Source organism: Halichoeres trimaculatus, unplaced genomic scaffold (assembly GCF_033239565.1).
Source record: "Halichoeres trimaculatus isolate MK-OKI-2021-1 unplaced genomic scaffold, fHalTri1.1 fHalTri1_scaffold_16, whole genome shotgun sequence".
Taxonomy (NCBI): Eukaryota; Metazoa; Chordata; class Actinopteri; order Labriformes; family Labridae; genus Halichoeres; species Halichoeres trimaculatus.
The window spans coordinates 18,352,871-18,368,894 of NW_027437194.1; the positions used below are offsets into that span (position 1 = coordinate 18,352,871).

The 16,024-nt window shown below is 41.1% G+C and overlaps 1 protein-coding gene across 1 annotated transcript; it reads left to right on the plus strand.

Annotated features, from left to right (window-relative positions):
- Window positions 1-1,835: 1,835 nt before the first annotated feature.
- On the plus strand, window positions 1,836-12,026 carry zbtb7c (zinc finger and BTB domain containing 7C). Its single transcript, XM_074689704.1, has 4 exons — window positions 1,836-2,246; window positions 7,734-8,487; window positions 8,897-9,570; window positions 9,998-12,026. The coding sequence occupies exons 2-4, from the start codon at window positions 7,753-7,755 to the stop codon at window positions 10,617-10,619; spliced, it is 2,031 nt and encodes a 676-aa protein (XP_074545805.1). The 5' UTR covers window positions 1,836-2,246; window positions 7,734-7,752; the 3' UTR covers window positions 10,620-12,026.
- The last annotated feature ends 3,998 nt before the right edge of the window (window positions 12,027-16,024 follow it).

The window sequence follows — 16,024 nt, forward strand, 5'->3', positions numbered from 1 at the left end:
GATGCTATGATCAATTTTGAACAAGTTTCCTCAGAGGACAAAAAAAATGTAACCTCATGCCTTTGTTGCTATATTTTAAATTCTTTCAGGCATATTCACGATGGGAGTGCTGAATTGAAAACATCAGATTTCTGTCACTGTATTATGTTAATTGTAGGTTTTGGTACCTCCTGCAGCGTCACAGGCAACAAAACAAAGCAGCTCACACAGGTACCACTTAATGTGTGTTACTGTGACGGCAGCCGGGCGTTCAGAATAGATAGGCCAATCCTAAAGGATGGCAAATGTTGTTTTTCTGGCCGTCTGGCTGGCCTGCTTGCAGTTAGTGGCTAACCCTGTTTATATATATGAGATGCCAATGTGAGCTGGCCTGGGCTCTCACCCTGTACAAAACAGTGTAAACCCACAGGGCATGGGCTGAGGTTTGCTTTGGTCCATGTTTTCCCCCAGGGGGAAGTGGGTAATGCAATCTGATGTACAGTCTGAAGCCGATGTGTTTGCGGAGGTTAAATCGACACAACTTGAGTGTTTTCACTATATGGCTGTCAGATTTGACTTATAGCTGGTTTGACATACTGTAGTGGATTTGAATGTCCTTGAACTACTGACATGACATAGCTGACTGCTCACTCTACTCTACCTTAAAGAAAGGCTTCATCATTTTGTCACCAGAACATAAAGTTTTTGTTCTTTTTAGCTCAGAGAAAGTCCCAAAATAAATCACTCAGCCGTTAAAGTCGTCCTGCAAACTTAATTTAGAAGAAAAATGAAGCATTACAAAGGGCGTGGTTTAATTATGTCACACAGGAAAGCCCAATAGCTGTTTCAGATCCTGTGAATGTGCTATGTCATAACATTTGGTCTGCTTATGTGTGTGTGTGTGGAAAAAGAGCACACACACATTCTGTGAGACTTTTCTTCATCTTCTTTTTGTCGCCACTTTCTCTTCATCATAAATTTCACCTGCTAAACAGACTTCCACTTCTGTGCCAAAGATTAAAGCTCATTTCTTCACCTTTCCCTCCTCTTCCTCCTCCTCCCTACAGAGCGAGGTGGTGTCTCGCTCGACAACAGTCGCCCTGCTTTGGCGCTTTTGTGACTCAAAACAGGAGTCTATCGTTGGCCTTCTGCTCTCCTCAACTGGGTCTTTTGAAACGTCGGTTTTGAAGAAGTAAAAAAAAAAGAAAAAAAAAGAAAAGACATTTTGCGACCAGCCGCTGGTGGAGGATTCTTTGAGGGGGTTTGTGGTTACGTCCTGTCTCGGCTGGAAGCAGCTTTTGAGTAACACTTTAAACAAGAGCCATTGACTAAGAGTGTGCTAATGATTTTTTTCAATTACTCTCTTGTGATGGGTTATTCACAGATTATTTTAGTTTGATTCTGTGTCGACCTTGTGGTGTGATGGTATCCAGAGAAAGGAGGAACTCCAGTGTGAGCAGGTGCAAAAGTGAAACTAACAGCCTTTGAGCCACAGTTGTGTTCAGTTTTCGTCCATTTCATCTTTATCTCAGCTTGAGACCAACTGAAAGAGGTGCGCAAAATAGTTTCCCAACTTTTCCCTCCCTCCTTTTTTTAACCCTCCCTCTGTCTCCCCAAACAACCCCTTCGAGTCTCTCCCCTGGTCCCTTTATACCAAAAATCCACTCAAACACAACTAAAAATTCATTTTGTCTGACCTAAATCAGAGGGTGTCTGCACCATGGGCTTATTACACAGTGCGCTTAAACTTGTGTTGTGGAGGAGGATGGGGTATTATTATCTTCCAGCTACCCACCCTGCTATAAAAACTAGTGGTGCGACATCTCCACAGCGCAGTGCTGCTGCCCTCCCTCCCTTCCTCCTCTCGCGCTCTCTCACTCGTCCTACATGAGCCACACACAACAGTGAGCCTGACTCTTTAACTCCACACTCGGCTGCACAGACAGACAGACCCAAGAATCACACTCCACTCTCCTCTGGTGCGCCGCTCAAGCCTCCCTCCTCTGGATATTCCTCCCCGGGTCTTTCTTTTTGATTTAAATTTTTTTGTGAATGGGCATCAGTTGCCGGTGTGCGGAGCTTGTGAATGGACTGACTGCCCCGGCTGACTAACTGACTGACTGACTGATTGATTGACAGGCTGGCGAAGCGAGGGGTGTTTCAGTCAAAGAGGGCAATGCAGAGAGGTCAAGCGAGGAGCGGCGGAGCCTCTCAGTAGCCTGGAAATACAAAAAAAAAGACCCGTGAGGCGATTCGAGAAGCTGAAGGTACGGTAGGTGATGCTGGCTGAGAGCAGAGGAATGCCCGGGAACGTATCAAGACATGTGTGGTTTCATGTGGGTGCCAGAGTTTCAGAGCGAGCACATGGGTGTGTGTCTGTGCAAATAAGTTCTTTATTTTTGTCACATTGTTAGAGAGCGCACATGCAAGTGTGAACAAGCTTGCACTTGTGTTACATCGTGCACATGCATCACTAAGTCTCCCCATTTACTGAGTGTTTATATGAGCACTACTCATAAAGGCCTGACAAGGTGCAAACAGGTCAATAAAGTGACTTGGAGGCTTGTGTAATTATTCAGACTGTAGTGTAAATATTGTGCTGTAAAATTCTTTAAATAGCAGGTGCATTTATAGCGTCACAGCACGTCCTGGAAATGTCAAACGTAGTAGTTTTAGTGGACTTAAGTATGTGTTTTGCCTCCAACAGTAATTACACATTTCAGATTTAGGTATTCCATATCTACACGGCATTCTCCTTTAAATCCAAAATAAATACGCAGGTGGAAAGCAAGAAGTGGAAGGGGATGTTTGTGAGCGTGGACAAAATAAAAACATGTTGTGGATTTAAGGATGAGCTGTAAATTACTGTTTTGTCCACCAGCTTATGGACCTCTTACCTCAGGTGGTTAAAAACTGTCATGACCCTGAAAAGTGTTTACCAGCCTCTGTTTTTCATTCAGATGTTAAGATTCAGAAATTTCAGCCAAAGTGTGAAAAAGTGGAAAAAAGTAGTCCAAAGTTCAGGATCACTTCTGTGTAATTTTGTTGCTGGTGTAGCAGAGCAGGAGGTTAAATGCGTTCCCCTGTGTAGTTGAACAGTAAATGTAGTGAAACACCTCCTCGACGCTAACTTTGACAGGAAATTTACAGCAATCAATGTCAAACTGATGACATGATCTGTTGTAGGGCTGATTATATCTCATTAGCTGCTGCCTGTTTTTTAACTGGTACCTGCCAGTGTGACTGAAGACTCTAAATGTTGTGTCTTTTCACCCTCTGTCACATTTTTTTTATTTATCTCATTCATTCCTCCCCTTTTATAAAATTTTATAGATTACAAATTTAAAAAAAATTAAGCTTTTAACCAGAGTTTCACCTCTAAACTTAACAGTTTTCACTTTTTGACACTGAGTTCATTTGTTGTACCTTAAAGCAAACAAAGATAAACTCAAGATATACTCTCCACTTGGCTTCATGGTCAGTATCTTTAAAGTAACTCTCTTAATCAAGCTGAATAACTTGAATAAACCCTCAGCATAAACGTCTGTTTGCTCTCAGGGTGAGGGATAATGGTGAGTGCCTGTGCCCCCCTAAGGCTCCAGAGGAGACACTTGGAGCAAACAGAGCTCTGTGAGGACCACGGCCATGAGAGCAGTTCTAGTATTTATTTCAGATTACTTTTATTGCCTGTAATGAAGACAAATGAAGTATTAATCAGTGTTATAAATTATTCAAAGTGTGAGGAACTAATTGAAGACAATAAAAAAAGTCTTATAAGGAATTTATCAGAATGTGTGCTGTTAAAAAATGTAACAAGGATCTCATTTTAATTAAGGTGTACTTGAGTAAATTTGTTGAATTTTTGTGACATTTTCAACCAAAACAAAATATTCTTGAACTTATAATTTTCAATTTAATCTGATAAAGTGTTTAAGTGGAAATAAAAGACACAAACTTTGTAATTCTTTGTAATTCTCTTCTTTTTTTAAAGTAATGCAGCTCAACGTTTAAATCTGGCAGTCAAATTTTATCACTATAAGCAAAGATAAATGGACAGCCCATGTTTCATAATTGGCACTCTACATACTCTCACAGCTCAAATTGACAGCCATTAAAATCAGATTTACAAACTTTCCACTAAATGTTGTCTGTAGGCTGCAGAAACTTGTCATTTAGGACTGCGAGCGAGGAACAGGTGCAGCGCTGTTTTATAGGTGATAATGGACTACCTTACACATCAGCTCAAATGAATGTCCTCCACTAATAAGGGAGGAGAATTTCTGCTGTCAATGCTATCACTTATTGGCCGTGCAATTGTCCGTCTGTGACACTTGTTTAGCAGGTGTTTGCTGTGGGCACTCGGTGACAGGAGTAAACTTTGGGCTGCTGCTGATTTAGCAGGCGGGTCAGGTGGATGCGCTGGCCTGACAGGGATAAACTGGGCTTTGGGCTGTCGTAGCTCTGAGGCCAAATGAGTGTCTGCCCGTGACGAGGGTTGAGATGGACATTAGCTGCTGATTTGTGGCCCGAGCGGTCAGGGCTGGGGACAAGTTAGCCGCTGTACCCAGGAGCGTAATGATGAGACTGCTGCTCCTGCTGCAGGAGGAGGAGGAGGAGGAAGAGGAGGAGGAGGATGATTAGGAAGGAGGAGGGGGTGGTGGTCAGAGGCTGGGAAGCAGATGAAGTTCTTGGGAAAAAGAGGACAGTGAATGGAGGTGACACATAATTTGGGGTGGGAGTGCTGAGTTGAAAGTGTTGGTGACTAAGTGAAGCATGAGAGGAGATGTGGCCGAAAGAGGCAGAGAGACACGACTGTTTGTAAGTTTGATTGTTGAGTTTAGATCGTGAATATTCTCAGACATTAAATAGTTTATTGCTTAAAAAAGGAGAAAACAAAGAGAGGTGCTGCTAATACTGACACATTACATGAATCAATGAGTCTTCATAAGGAGGTAAGAGGTCATAGAGTTCTCACAGGACATCTTAAATGTCTTGTTTGTTAAATTGTATAAAACATTTAAATGGGAGAGCGTCCTTTTAAACATAGTCACCTCAAGCATATTTAAGTGACGAGAAAAACTGATTTCTACTATTAAATTTTTTAGGACGTGTGTTACCTGAAGGATAAATTTTAGGCAGAACAAAAAAAGTTGTCTTGTCCCACCATGACTCTGGTTGAAGAGTCAGATGGATATAGCGCCCGATGACTTACTCAGTAATTATCAGAGGCCTTTCACAAGCTGTCCCCACCCTGCCTGCTCCTCTGGGTGGAGTGGGGGGTATATAAATATGTGTGCGTGTGTGTGTGTGTAAAGGGTTAAGGCAGTTTGGCTGATGAAATGTCGTTCCAGGACCTTGTGGTGGGAAAGCTGTGCCCTCCTCCCCTCCCTGTCTATGTGGCACATCCTCCTCAGATCCTCTCCACATTGTAATTAGGGGCCGGCCGCTAAGAGCTAGCGTTAGCTGGTGGCGGGCAAACAGTGGGAACGGAGGGGAGTGGTGCTCGCTGGGGCACCAGGCGAACAAACAGCAACAGCAGCACGTGTCCCATAGTTCCAGGAGTGGGTGGGATGGATCGAGAGCAAACGAATGACAGCGGGTTGGCCGAGCCCTCCCAGTCTGAATCTTTTCTCTCCCTCTTATCCACTCGGTGTTGTTCCAAGCTCGGCACTATTGTTTGCCTTGGCAGGCTGCTACAGGGAGGGGCCCCTCTGCTGGTGTTTGTGCAACCTGTTAGGGAACTTTTAGGGCCATCTGATCTCCCTGGCTGTCTCGCTGGAGATTTTCTCACCTTTTACCCAGGCTTCTTCTTCAACGGGTGAAAACTTAAAATACTACGCTTTAAAATTGTGCAGGGGCAACATTCACAACAGAACGAGTGAAATACAGTGCTTAAATTGTAGCATCACCTCTGCCTTTCAAGATTTATAGCAAAATATAAAATGAAATCGTGTCGTTTTTTCTTATAAACTTGTTTCATGAACCAGTCGATTGTGTTTGTTGCTCTTTAGTCCACTCTCCTCCAAAGTCCTTTAAGGTAGTTCACTGGAGTATGTCTGTGGGCCTACACAGTCTTATACCATCCCCCCATCTATAGACACCTTAATTATGTCTGCACTGTATCAATAGCATAGCAACGGTATCCTAGCAACAAGATCGACATGAATAAACTACATGTAAGTTGGGTTTCCAAGTTGTATACCTGCAGATAACCTTCGGGAACTCTGGTATAGTTTTTTTCCTCTGCTGCGGCACTAAAAATAGAGAGACACTCTGTGTGTGTGTGTGTGTGTGTGTGTGTGAGAGTCCCAGTGGTTTTGGCCAATTTAGGGCCAGTCAACAATGCAGCTGCGGTGAGCGGTCCCGCTTCAAAGTATTTATCTACACATGCCTGCAGTGACCACCAAGTGTGGACGTCTAAGTTTAAGCTCTATTCATAGATGTGAATGAATGAGCAGGCTGCCAGAGGAAGTTTTATCACAGAAACAAGAGGCCAGAGAAGCAACAGGTAGGATCTCTGGGAGAGAAAAAGAAAAAGAAGTGATGTGTGCGTCATGTGTGGCTGCATGTAGATCAAACAAGTGTGGCTGCAAAGTAAGCGTTTTAACAGGATACAGTATCAAGAGCGCGATCTGACCTGCTTTGTCGTTCTCTTCATTGCTCACCACATCCCAGGCGTTCACTCTTTCATTCAAACCCCTTGTCTCTTGCGTATATCTGTAGAGACAGTTGAAAACGATGGTCAAAAACAGCACTCTTATCACAGGAAGAATAAAAAAAAAAGAAGTCATCGTCTCATCAAGATGACTGTCTTCCTAAACTTACACAGTTGCAACACTTTCCTACAAGAAATCGTGATTGCAAACTGGAAGATAAATATTACCCAATGTGATGCTGAAAATGAGACATGCTGTATTTACCACTTGTTGCCTGTGCTGCACAGATGGCACACAAACAAGCATGCCTACAGTATATTTTAATAAAGCTCGACTGACACTCTGTGAAGTAGCAATATTAGCTTTGCTTTGGAGCCTGCTGCTCGTCATAGGTGGCATTTAAAAACTAGGTGCAGGTTGTTTGCAAGTTTGAAGCACTGGTTTTGAATACACTTTTTATTTGCTCTCCTTATTATCTTCTTGATGCCACTTCCTGCTTTGTCTCTGTGATAACCGTAATGGTTACGGTACACACTCTTCTTTTGTTGATGAAGCATTAAACCGGTTGATGTATTAACTGCTTTGTGTCATTGCAGATAGATTTTGCCAATCGTCAAATCCAAAATTAAAAAGTGGGATGCTAAAATTAAACAGTCATATGAAGCAAAAATATCAAACCTGACCAAACAAAAATGATTAAAGGCGCAATAAAGATTTTTTCCTATATTCTAAAATTGTGGGTTGAGTTTGTCTAAATCTAAAAAATGCTAATGGTTCATTCAAGGATGATTTTTTGATACAAATATTTGAGAATAGTTTTCAAGTCCATTGCCAAGTATTTTAAACTTTAATGTCACTTTCTCATATCAGCATTGCCTAACATGAACGTGAGTTGACTGACAAAAAAAAGTCAAGACAGATTCAAAATATACACTCCAACTTTTGCAAATATTTAAAGAAATGTCCAAACCCTAACCCACACATTGTCCCGTGTTAATTGGACAAGAAATTTGCAAAGTATTCGCGAAACAAGGATTGGTTTGGGTCTCTTTGGTCCGTCTCTTTTAAACCTTAATGAATTGTTGTGTGTCCCTCCAGGAAACCCACAAAGGAGAGAATGGTTCATCACAGAGAAGAGGACCTGATCGGTATTCCCTTCCCAAACCACAGCAGCGACGTCCTCTGCAGCCTCAACGAGCAGCGCCGTGACGGTCTCCTTTGCGATGTCATCCTCATCGTTCGTGACCAGGAGTACCGCACTCACCGCTCAGTTCTGGCTGCCTGCAGCCAGTACTTCAAGAAGCTCTTCACGGTTGCCACCACCGACAGTGGAGACCATCATCACACGGCAACAGTGTACGAAATCGACTTCGTCGCCCCTGAGTGTCTCACCGCCATCCTGGAGTTTGCCTACACATCCACCCTGACGGTGACGGCGTCCAACGTGAAAGAGATCCTGAACGCAGCGCAGATGCTGGAGATCCCGTGCATCATCAGCGTCTGCCTGGAGATCATGGACAGCGGGGGTGGAGGCGGCGAAGGAGGCGGAGGAGGCACGATGGAGGAAGGAGAGGAGGATGAAGAGGAAGAGGAGGACGCAGAAGACGAGGAGGAGGAGGAAGAAGAGGAAGAGGATGAGGAGGAGGATGGTGGGTCGAGGAAGGATGAGCAGGACGAGGAGGAGGATAATGTCAGCGAGAGGTCGCTGCAGTCGTCGGAGAGCAGAGGGGAGCGGACACCTCAGGGGACGGGGGGCTCCTCATCTCCGGGGACCTCTCAGTTCCAGCAGCAGTTTGAGCTCCACGCCGAGTCGTCTCAGATGCTGTCTCCAGACACCACGGGAGGGAAACAGGTAACACTGCTTCATCGTTAAAGTTACCTCGATATTTATTCATTAAATCTGGAACTCCACGGACAATCAAAGTGCTTTCAGGTGGGAAAGTCCAATCTGACATCTGTCACATGTGCTTGTCCAACACTGAGGCATTATCAAAGAAGCTGATTAACAAGTTGTTAAAACTCCAAACACATGAAGAGATAATATGATAGAAATGTTTTTACATGTGCAAGCGCCTACGATACACTAAAACCTTAAAGATGCCCAAGATCCGGAAAGCAAGAACTTCTTGGTGTTGTCAAAAAATTCCCGATCACAACCATCTCAGGCATCCTATTCTTTATCTTGTTACCCAAACACAAAAAAGACTTTACATCAGTATTCTGTTTTTCTGAAAGGTTCATAATTCTGTCCTCTGTTTTAGGAGAGTATGGAGAGTCGGGCACTGAAGGATTTCTCCATCGAGTCCCTCCTCCAAGAGGGGCTCTACCCCCGTATGTCAACACTGGACAGGAGGGCCAACTTCTCCCCACTTATCCCAGGCTTCTACCCCTCCATATGGGCCACGGAGTTCCCAGCCTTCCCCAAGCAGCTCCTAGACCCGAGCCAGCACCAGCATCCTCATCCGGGATCATCACTGCAACCCCGGCTCCCTCACGCCTTCCCCAACTCTGCCCCTCACGAGGCCTCGAGGCCTCTGGATCTAGCTGTGAAAAGAGAGGTCATAAAGGAGGAGATGAAGGAGGAAGTCCCTCTTGGTCTGTTACATGGAAATTTCCTGAAGGAGTTTGCCGGCTCAGGCTTGGGAAGCCCCATGAACGCTGGGTCAGCGCCGTCGGAAGGCCACGCTCTAGCTCCGATAAAAGATGAAGCCGACTTTCGCTCGTATCTGAGTTTCCTGAGCTCTGCATCTCAGCTGGGGTCACTGTTCCCGCCCTGGCAGATGGAGGAGGAGAGGAAAATGAAGCCCAAAGCGTCGCAGCAGTGTCCCATCTGCAACAAGGTCATCCAAGGGGCGGGGAAGCTGCCTCGACACATGAGGACTCATACGGGGGAGAAACCTTACATGTGCACTATCTGTGAAGTGCGATTCACCAGGTATGTGTGTGTGCACCAGAACATCATTGTTTCTTTATTTCAAGAGTTAAAAGCATCACATAGATCAGCATGAGAACTGTTTCAGTGAGGAGACCCTGTCACAAACACCAAGGAGGTTATTGGAAAATAACCAGTTCCTCTTTTGATTGAGGTTAATCTGTTTTTACCAGATTTGAATATCAAAGAGCTGAAAGTGGAAAGCCCCCTCTGTTGGTTTCTTTGCATTAGTGATATCTTGCTCACCGACTTCCTCCTGCATCAGCATAATTTCCACCTGTGTTTGAGAGAATCATCTCTGCAAATCATCTCTACTGCTTAGACGTTGTATCGAAGGTTTAAAAGTGGAAAGGAAATACAGTGTTGTAAATGTGTTGACCTTTACAGTCACAACATCCTGTGTGAAAACGTGGTTTTGTTCTCTCCTCAGACAAGACAAACTGAAGATCCATATGAGGAAGCACACAGGTGAGCGCCCTTACATCTGTCTCCACTGCAACTCCAAGTTTGTCCACAACTACGACCTAAAGAACCACCTGAGAATCCACACGGGAGTCCGTCCATACCAATGCGAGCACTGCTACAAAAGTTTCACGCGATCAGACCACCTACATCGACACATCAAGAGGCAGAGCTGCCGCATCTCCCGCCCTCGGCGAGGACGAAAGCCAGCCGCTTGGCGAACCACACCCACAAGCAACTTCCTGTGCCCCCCTGCTGCTACCAACAACCGGTTTGAAGAGAACGGGTTGAACTCGCCGTACCAGGGGGTAAAGAGCCACCGACTCGGAGAGATGCTCGGTCTCTCGAACAGGGGTCTGGGATTTAAGAGTGGGGACGGTGCGAGCAGGGAGAGCAGGGAGGAACGACGAGCGGAGGGGAAGCACATCGCTGAAGAGGAGACGCAGGGATCAGGGAGGCAGAGGGGAGTGTTTGCCTTCGCTTTGGCTGGAGAAGAAGCGCTTACCCGCTCTCCGTTTTACACCCCAGCCTCTGACCCCTGGACCATGAGACTGGAGCGTGCTCCACCTATCCCTGAGCCGGCCAAATGAGCCACGGCGTGTCCAAGTGAAAAAAAGACTAGAAAGAGAGCAAGTTTAGTCTGCTCTGCTCTGGGACGCTAAAGCACCTTGTTAAAAAGTGAAAGAGATCAACAAATTTTCACAGCCTGCTGATGCAGCAGCACTAAGGCAGGTTTCATTCTATTTTTGTTAAACAGTAAAATTCACAGTTGAAAAGTAGTTTCAAGCCTGTAGATGTTTACAACTTTCAGAGCATTTAGGGAGAAGCGAACAGTTTGACACTGCTAATGAGGAAATCAGAACAATGTTAGATATGAACTGCTTTATTTATCTACTCTTTCGTCTTTGAATTCAGAGTTTAAACCCTCGTTCATCTCTGATGCAAGTTGAAATAAGGCTTTAATATTTCAAATTATACATATGCAAGATCCTATAACTCAACATTCAGGGCAGTACCTGTTAAAACTGCAATAATGAAGAATTAGGGACTATCATGAATGTAAAGAAATTATTACAAATACACAATCCATCAAAATGTGATTGATAAGTTTCCTTTCTTAGAACATTTCAGTTAAATAAAAAAAGAAAGGAATTTGCTTAAAAAACAATTAATTAATTTTCAAATTTTGTGTTTAAGTTTAAAAAGAAAAAAGAAAAAAAGAAAGTTGAATCCTCTAAATTAAAAAAGAAGGAAAAACATGATTGAGGATTTTAAACAGCAGGACATAGCCTGGAAAATGTCTCACATATACCTTTAATTCATACATGCTTATTTAAATTATATCATTAAACAAATGTAACCCACTTGAAGTCTAACCAATCAGGATTTTTGATAAAGTCTTTTTTCTCCCTCCAGCGCCTTGTTCTGATGTAAGCTCTCGTCTGCACTATTGTACATAAACCTTTTTGGCCATGGTGGTGTTAATTCTGGTTGCAATGCTGATGATTTTAAATCAACTTATATAAATATACGTATATACTGCTCTTAAAAAGACATTGAGGCATCCATCCAAAGACATGTACTTTGATATTTCTCAGACTTGAATAAGATTTTGTTTTAATGTTTTATGAATTGCGTTGTCTCCACAGGATGTGTTTTTCTGGCTAATGAACTGCCGCTTTAGCTACTCAGTATGCTCGTGTTTTTTCTGCTGCATTGAATCCAGAGGGCTTCAGCCCTGTGTTTTTTTTTCATATGATGTTCATCTCCTGATTTGTGTATAAAGAAGTTCAAAAATGATTTAAATTGAAATGGGAAAGTATTTTCTTGCTATTTATGCGTATTTAAATGAATGAGCCTTGGCTATATTTTGCAAATCTGTTTTATAAAGACACTAAATGTTGAACTTTGCTCTTGTTTCGGAGTATTATTTCAGCGAAACGATCTTATATGTGTGTGTGTGCGTTTGAATACACATGCCTTTTCCTATCATACTATTTTTGTGGGGACCAGTGTGAGATTGGGAACTTAACCGTGAGTATACTTTAACAGAATAAAGATATTTCACTTTGTTAAAGCAATTTATAAGGCAATGAATTCCTCTGAGGCTTTTTTAGGACAGGCTTATGCTAGGTTTGTACTTTCTAATAGTTAGGGTAGGTAAAAAACACAATATGTATAAAATCAAAAGATATAATATGTAGGTGAATTTAAGATAAATTGAGAACACCAATTTTACCATTAACACTTCAAGCAAACACACTATTTATGAACTACTGGTAACTATTAATTAATACTCCAATAGTTGCCCATTCCCTGACACAGACACAGATAAAGATATGATTTATCTATAGATTTCAGTATTACATGGCAAAGTTTGCACTTTACTACATTTTCTGTTCATTTTTTTGCATAACTTTTTGAAAAACTCATTGATACTGGAAGGATTTTGTGTAATTATGGAAGTTCTTTGTCATTAAATGGGAAAAAGTGAACGGCCTTTAGACACCCTACAACTACTGTCTAACACTTCTATCACATTGCAACCAGAGGTAGGTAATTAAAAAAAAAAAAATCAAATTCAGTTTTAAGATTATATATAACAGTCATATAAACTTATAGATTTTTTATTTTACTTGGTTATTAAAATATTAAAAATCACCACTCATGCCCAGTAAAATCAGACGTTTTCTTAAAACAGTTGTTAACAATTTTTTCAATACATCCGTTAGTACGTGCAGCTATACTGAACCTAACTGAGGATACTTTGGCCCAGTAAAGTTTTGTCTCTCTTTTTAAAAATAAAAAAACGAATGAATGTACAAATAAGTAAAGTTCTTAAAACTAGACTTTTTTTAATCAGACTTACTTTGTTTTATTCATATTTAACTATTAGCATGCACTGCATATACCCTCGAATAATATCAAATAAAACATTTTCAATTTTGAACAAATATATAAAATGTTGAAGAACTCAGTTTATTGAATAAAATCTCAAAAATAAGATTAATAACTAATTGATTAAAGTTAAATTTTAAGTTTTGTTTTATTTTTTAAAGACTTTTGTGAAGCATTTAAGAAGCATAAGCATCTTGTGATTTTCTATACACACAAAAAACCCTTAAAGGTAACAACAACTCACCCCTTTTAGGCATTTATGAATGTTTTTTAAATTATCTTAATTAATCAAAGGAAAATATTTACCTTCTACTGATGAAAAACAGTAGTTTGGTTCTGTTTACTGTCAATATTCTTGTTACTAAGAAGAGACACACCTTCTTTAAAATGTATCCCCATTAATACAAAATGCATGTTGGCAGAGTTTCGCAATAAATGTATAATGACATTAAATCAATCTAATAAATGATGGAAAACAGAGAGTTGGGGTAGACGTCTGAGGATGAAGGACAAATAGAAGGATTATTTCAAGAAAGCTTGAATGAGTCTTTTTGGGGAAAACACTGAAGATGAATCGTGAAATAATCATCTCTTGACCTATCAAGTAAACACAAACCAAAACGACACAATGATGCATTGTGTGTTTTTTAAAATGTGGATCTTAATAATGGATCAAAATTAATCTATTAGTACCACAGACGCTCTCTGTTCATATTGACCCCTGAGCTTTAGTATTCAATACATAGACAATTAAAATCTGACAGATAATTCACATAGCACGGCGGTCATAGATTGAAAATTTATTCTTGAAAACTGAGAAGTTGCCACAAAAAAGTTCAGAGTTTTAGACTTGTTTATAACATTCAACTTCAAGCCTTTTTAATTACTTGAAGTGTTAATTTCATTGGCTTTCTCCAACAGAGCAGCGCAGCATTTGTCTGTTTCTTTGCCCTGACCTCTAGTGGAGAGTAGGTAGAAGTGTACCTGACCCTGTGTTTAAGGGACATCCCAACTATTAAACCTAATATACAAAAAATATAACAAAACAAAAACACACAGACTGAATGTTTTGACTGAGCTAACGTGACTTAAGTTAATGTTTCATTAACACAGACTGAAGAAAATTACTGTTTCTGACTTTTCACCATCATAAATGATCAGCCCACCCAGCAGCTCTGAAAAGGCTCGCAGCTTCTTACATCCTGGTTGTCTTTTGTCCCTCTAGAGGGCGCTGAAGACTTAACTTTGATCCTAACAGAAACACAAGCCAAAAATAAACTTGATTCTCAGAGAAAATTACAGTGTTCCTGCAGGTCCTTTTAAGGGTAGATAACCACGACCCATTTATACGCAGCATCAAATACAGCAGCATGTATACATGAACTGCAGGGGAGAGGTTTATTGTTTTAAATTTAAGAGTGGAAAACGAGGGAAAAAGAAAACAAAATCAATGTTTAATCGAATGGTGGAAGTTTGTTTTTTTACGGGACAAACAGAGCACAACCCGCATCCTGTCATGTGGGGTCAAGTGGGTCTGCAGCAGCTGCTTCCTGACGGTTTCACTTATTTTACTTTCAGAGATGATAGACGTGATACACTCTGCGCTCAAAGTAGTAAAGTAAGCAGAGGTGACTCATGACTTATCCCAGTGGGCAACAGTCCAGGGGAAGTTGTTGATTTTTATTTGTTTTAAATTAATAAATTGAAATGAATAGATTTGCTTTTCTTATAAACTTAAACGGAAACTTGTGAATTGATTCGTGCAGGTTATGCTTGAAGAATTTTCTCATGGAAACTATTTATAGTGCAGTGCTTTTCATGTGTGAAATGTGTCAAACAAAAATTCCACATTTTGTACACAAGGGAAAAACAAAAGTCAAAAGCTGGGCTGATAACTTTAGATTTTTGACTACAATTAAAAACCTAATTTAAATAGTTTCACTGTTTCATTAATGCCAATTGAAACATATTGTATTGTCTTGATTTGAACAATTGTTGCTCAAATAAACGCTGCACTTCAACACCAGTGTCATCTAGGATCATGACTCAGAGGTAGGAGTGAAGTAAAAGTGCTAATTCTGTGTAATTCATTGTTTATTATTATTTTTTTAAAAGATAAAATTGTAGTTTCAAAAAGTTTGGGGACCTTTTCTGGAATACTTTCATAACCTACAAACTAGCTAGTGACTGGATATTCACTCACACTTAACTTTTTGACCTTTAACTCAACATCACATGTATAGTCCATCTTTCATCTGGGATCTCTCATTAGTAAATGTGGGGGCTCATAACTTATAATATGTAACTCATACTCACTTTATATGGCATCTATGTTGTTTTTTTATTTTATCCTCCCCATTGAGTGGAATCTGACTTCTAGCTGCTGCCTGTATCACTCCAGGAACGGATCACTTGGCTCCCTGATTATGCTGATCTCTTTTTCTTTTTTTTCTTCTTTAAATAAGTGTGGCTCGGAGACGTTAGGTGGGGTGGGTGGGTTTGAGAAGTTCTCAGTTGTGTTTTTTTTTGTTTTTTTTTTATTGTTTTTTTTTTGTTTTGTTTTCTCGCGACCTGAGCGGATTGTACATTTCATAAATATACTGTCAATGTTTTACACTTGGATTATAAACTTGTGAAAATTTAATAAAAATATCTTTGAAAAAAAAAAAAAAAAGATAACATTGTAACACATGAAGAAATAAAAAAAGCATTGATGAAGAACACCAGAAGGAGCACTACTCAGCACCAGTGGTAGTTGCTGGTCAGTCAAGAAGGGGAAGCTCATTTTTTTTGGCCTATGTCATAAATTTGTTTATTTATTTAAACGTAAATTCTACCCTCCGTGTCAGCTTGGTAGCAGCTGGAGCTACGTGAGACTACGACAGGCTGTAAGTGTGAGTGACAGGGGGAGAAGCTCCACAGCTGTAGCTGTAGCTGCTTATTGGTGAAAAGAGAAAGAATCTTTACACACAACGCTCGTCGTTTTTAAGAAAGGTAAACTTGCTGAGGATCGATAAAGCCTCCAGATCAGTCCAGAACAACTGAAGGTAAAACTGAGAAGATGCTCCGGTGGAGGGTTATACTTCAAGATCCCTGA

Excerpts from the sequence above, each read along its gene's own strand:
- zbtb7c (XM_074689704.1), top strand. The coding sequence starts at position 7,753 with ATGGTTCATCACAGAGAAGAGGACCTGATCGGTATTCCCTTCCCAAAC. Across the intron at positions 8,488-8,896 it reads ACACCACGGGAGGGAAACAG|GAGAGTATGGAGAGTCGGGC; the intron begins GTAACACTGCTT and ends CCTCTGTTTTAG. Across the intron at positions 9,571-9,997 it reads TGTGAAGTGCGATTCACCAG|ACAAGACAAACTGAAGATCC; the intron begins GTATGTGTGTGT and ends TTCTCTCCTCAG.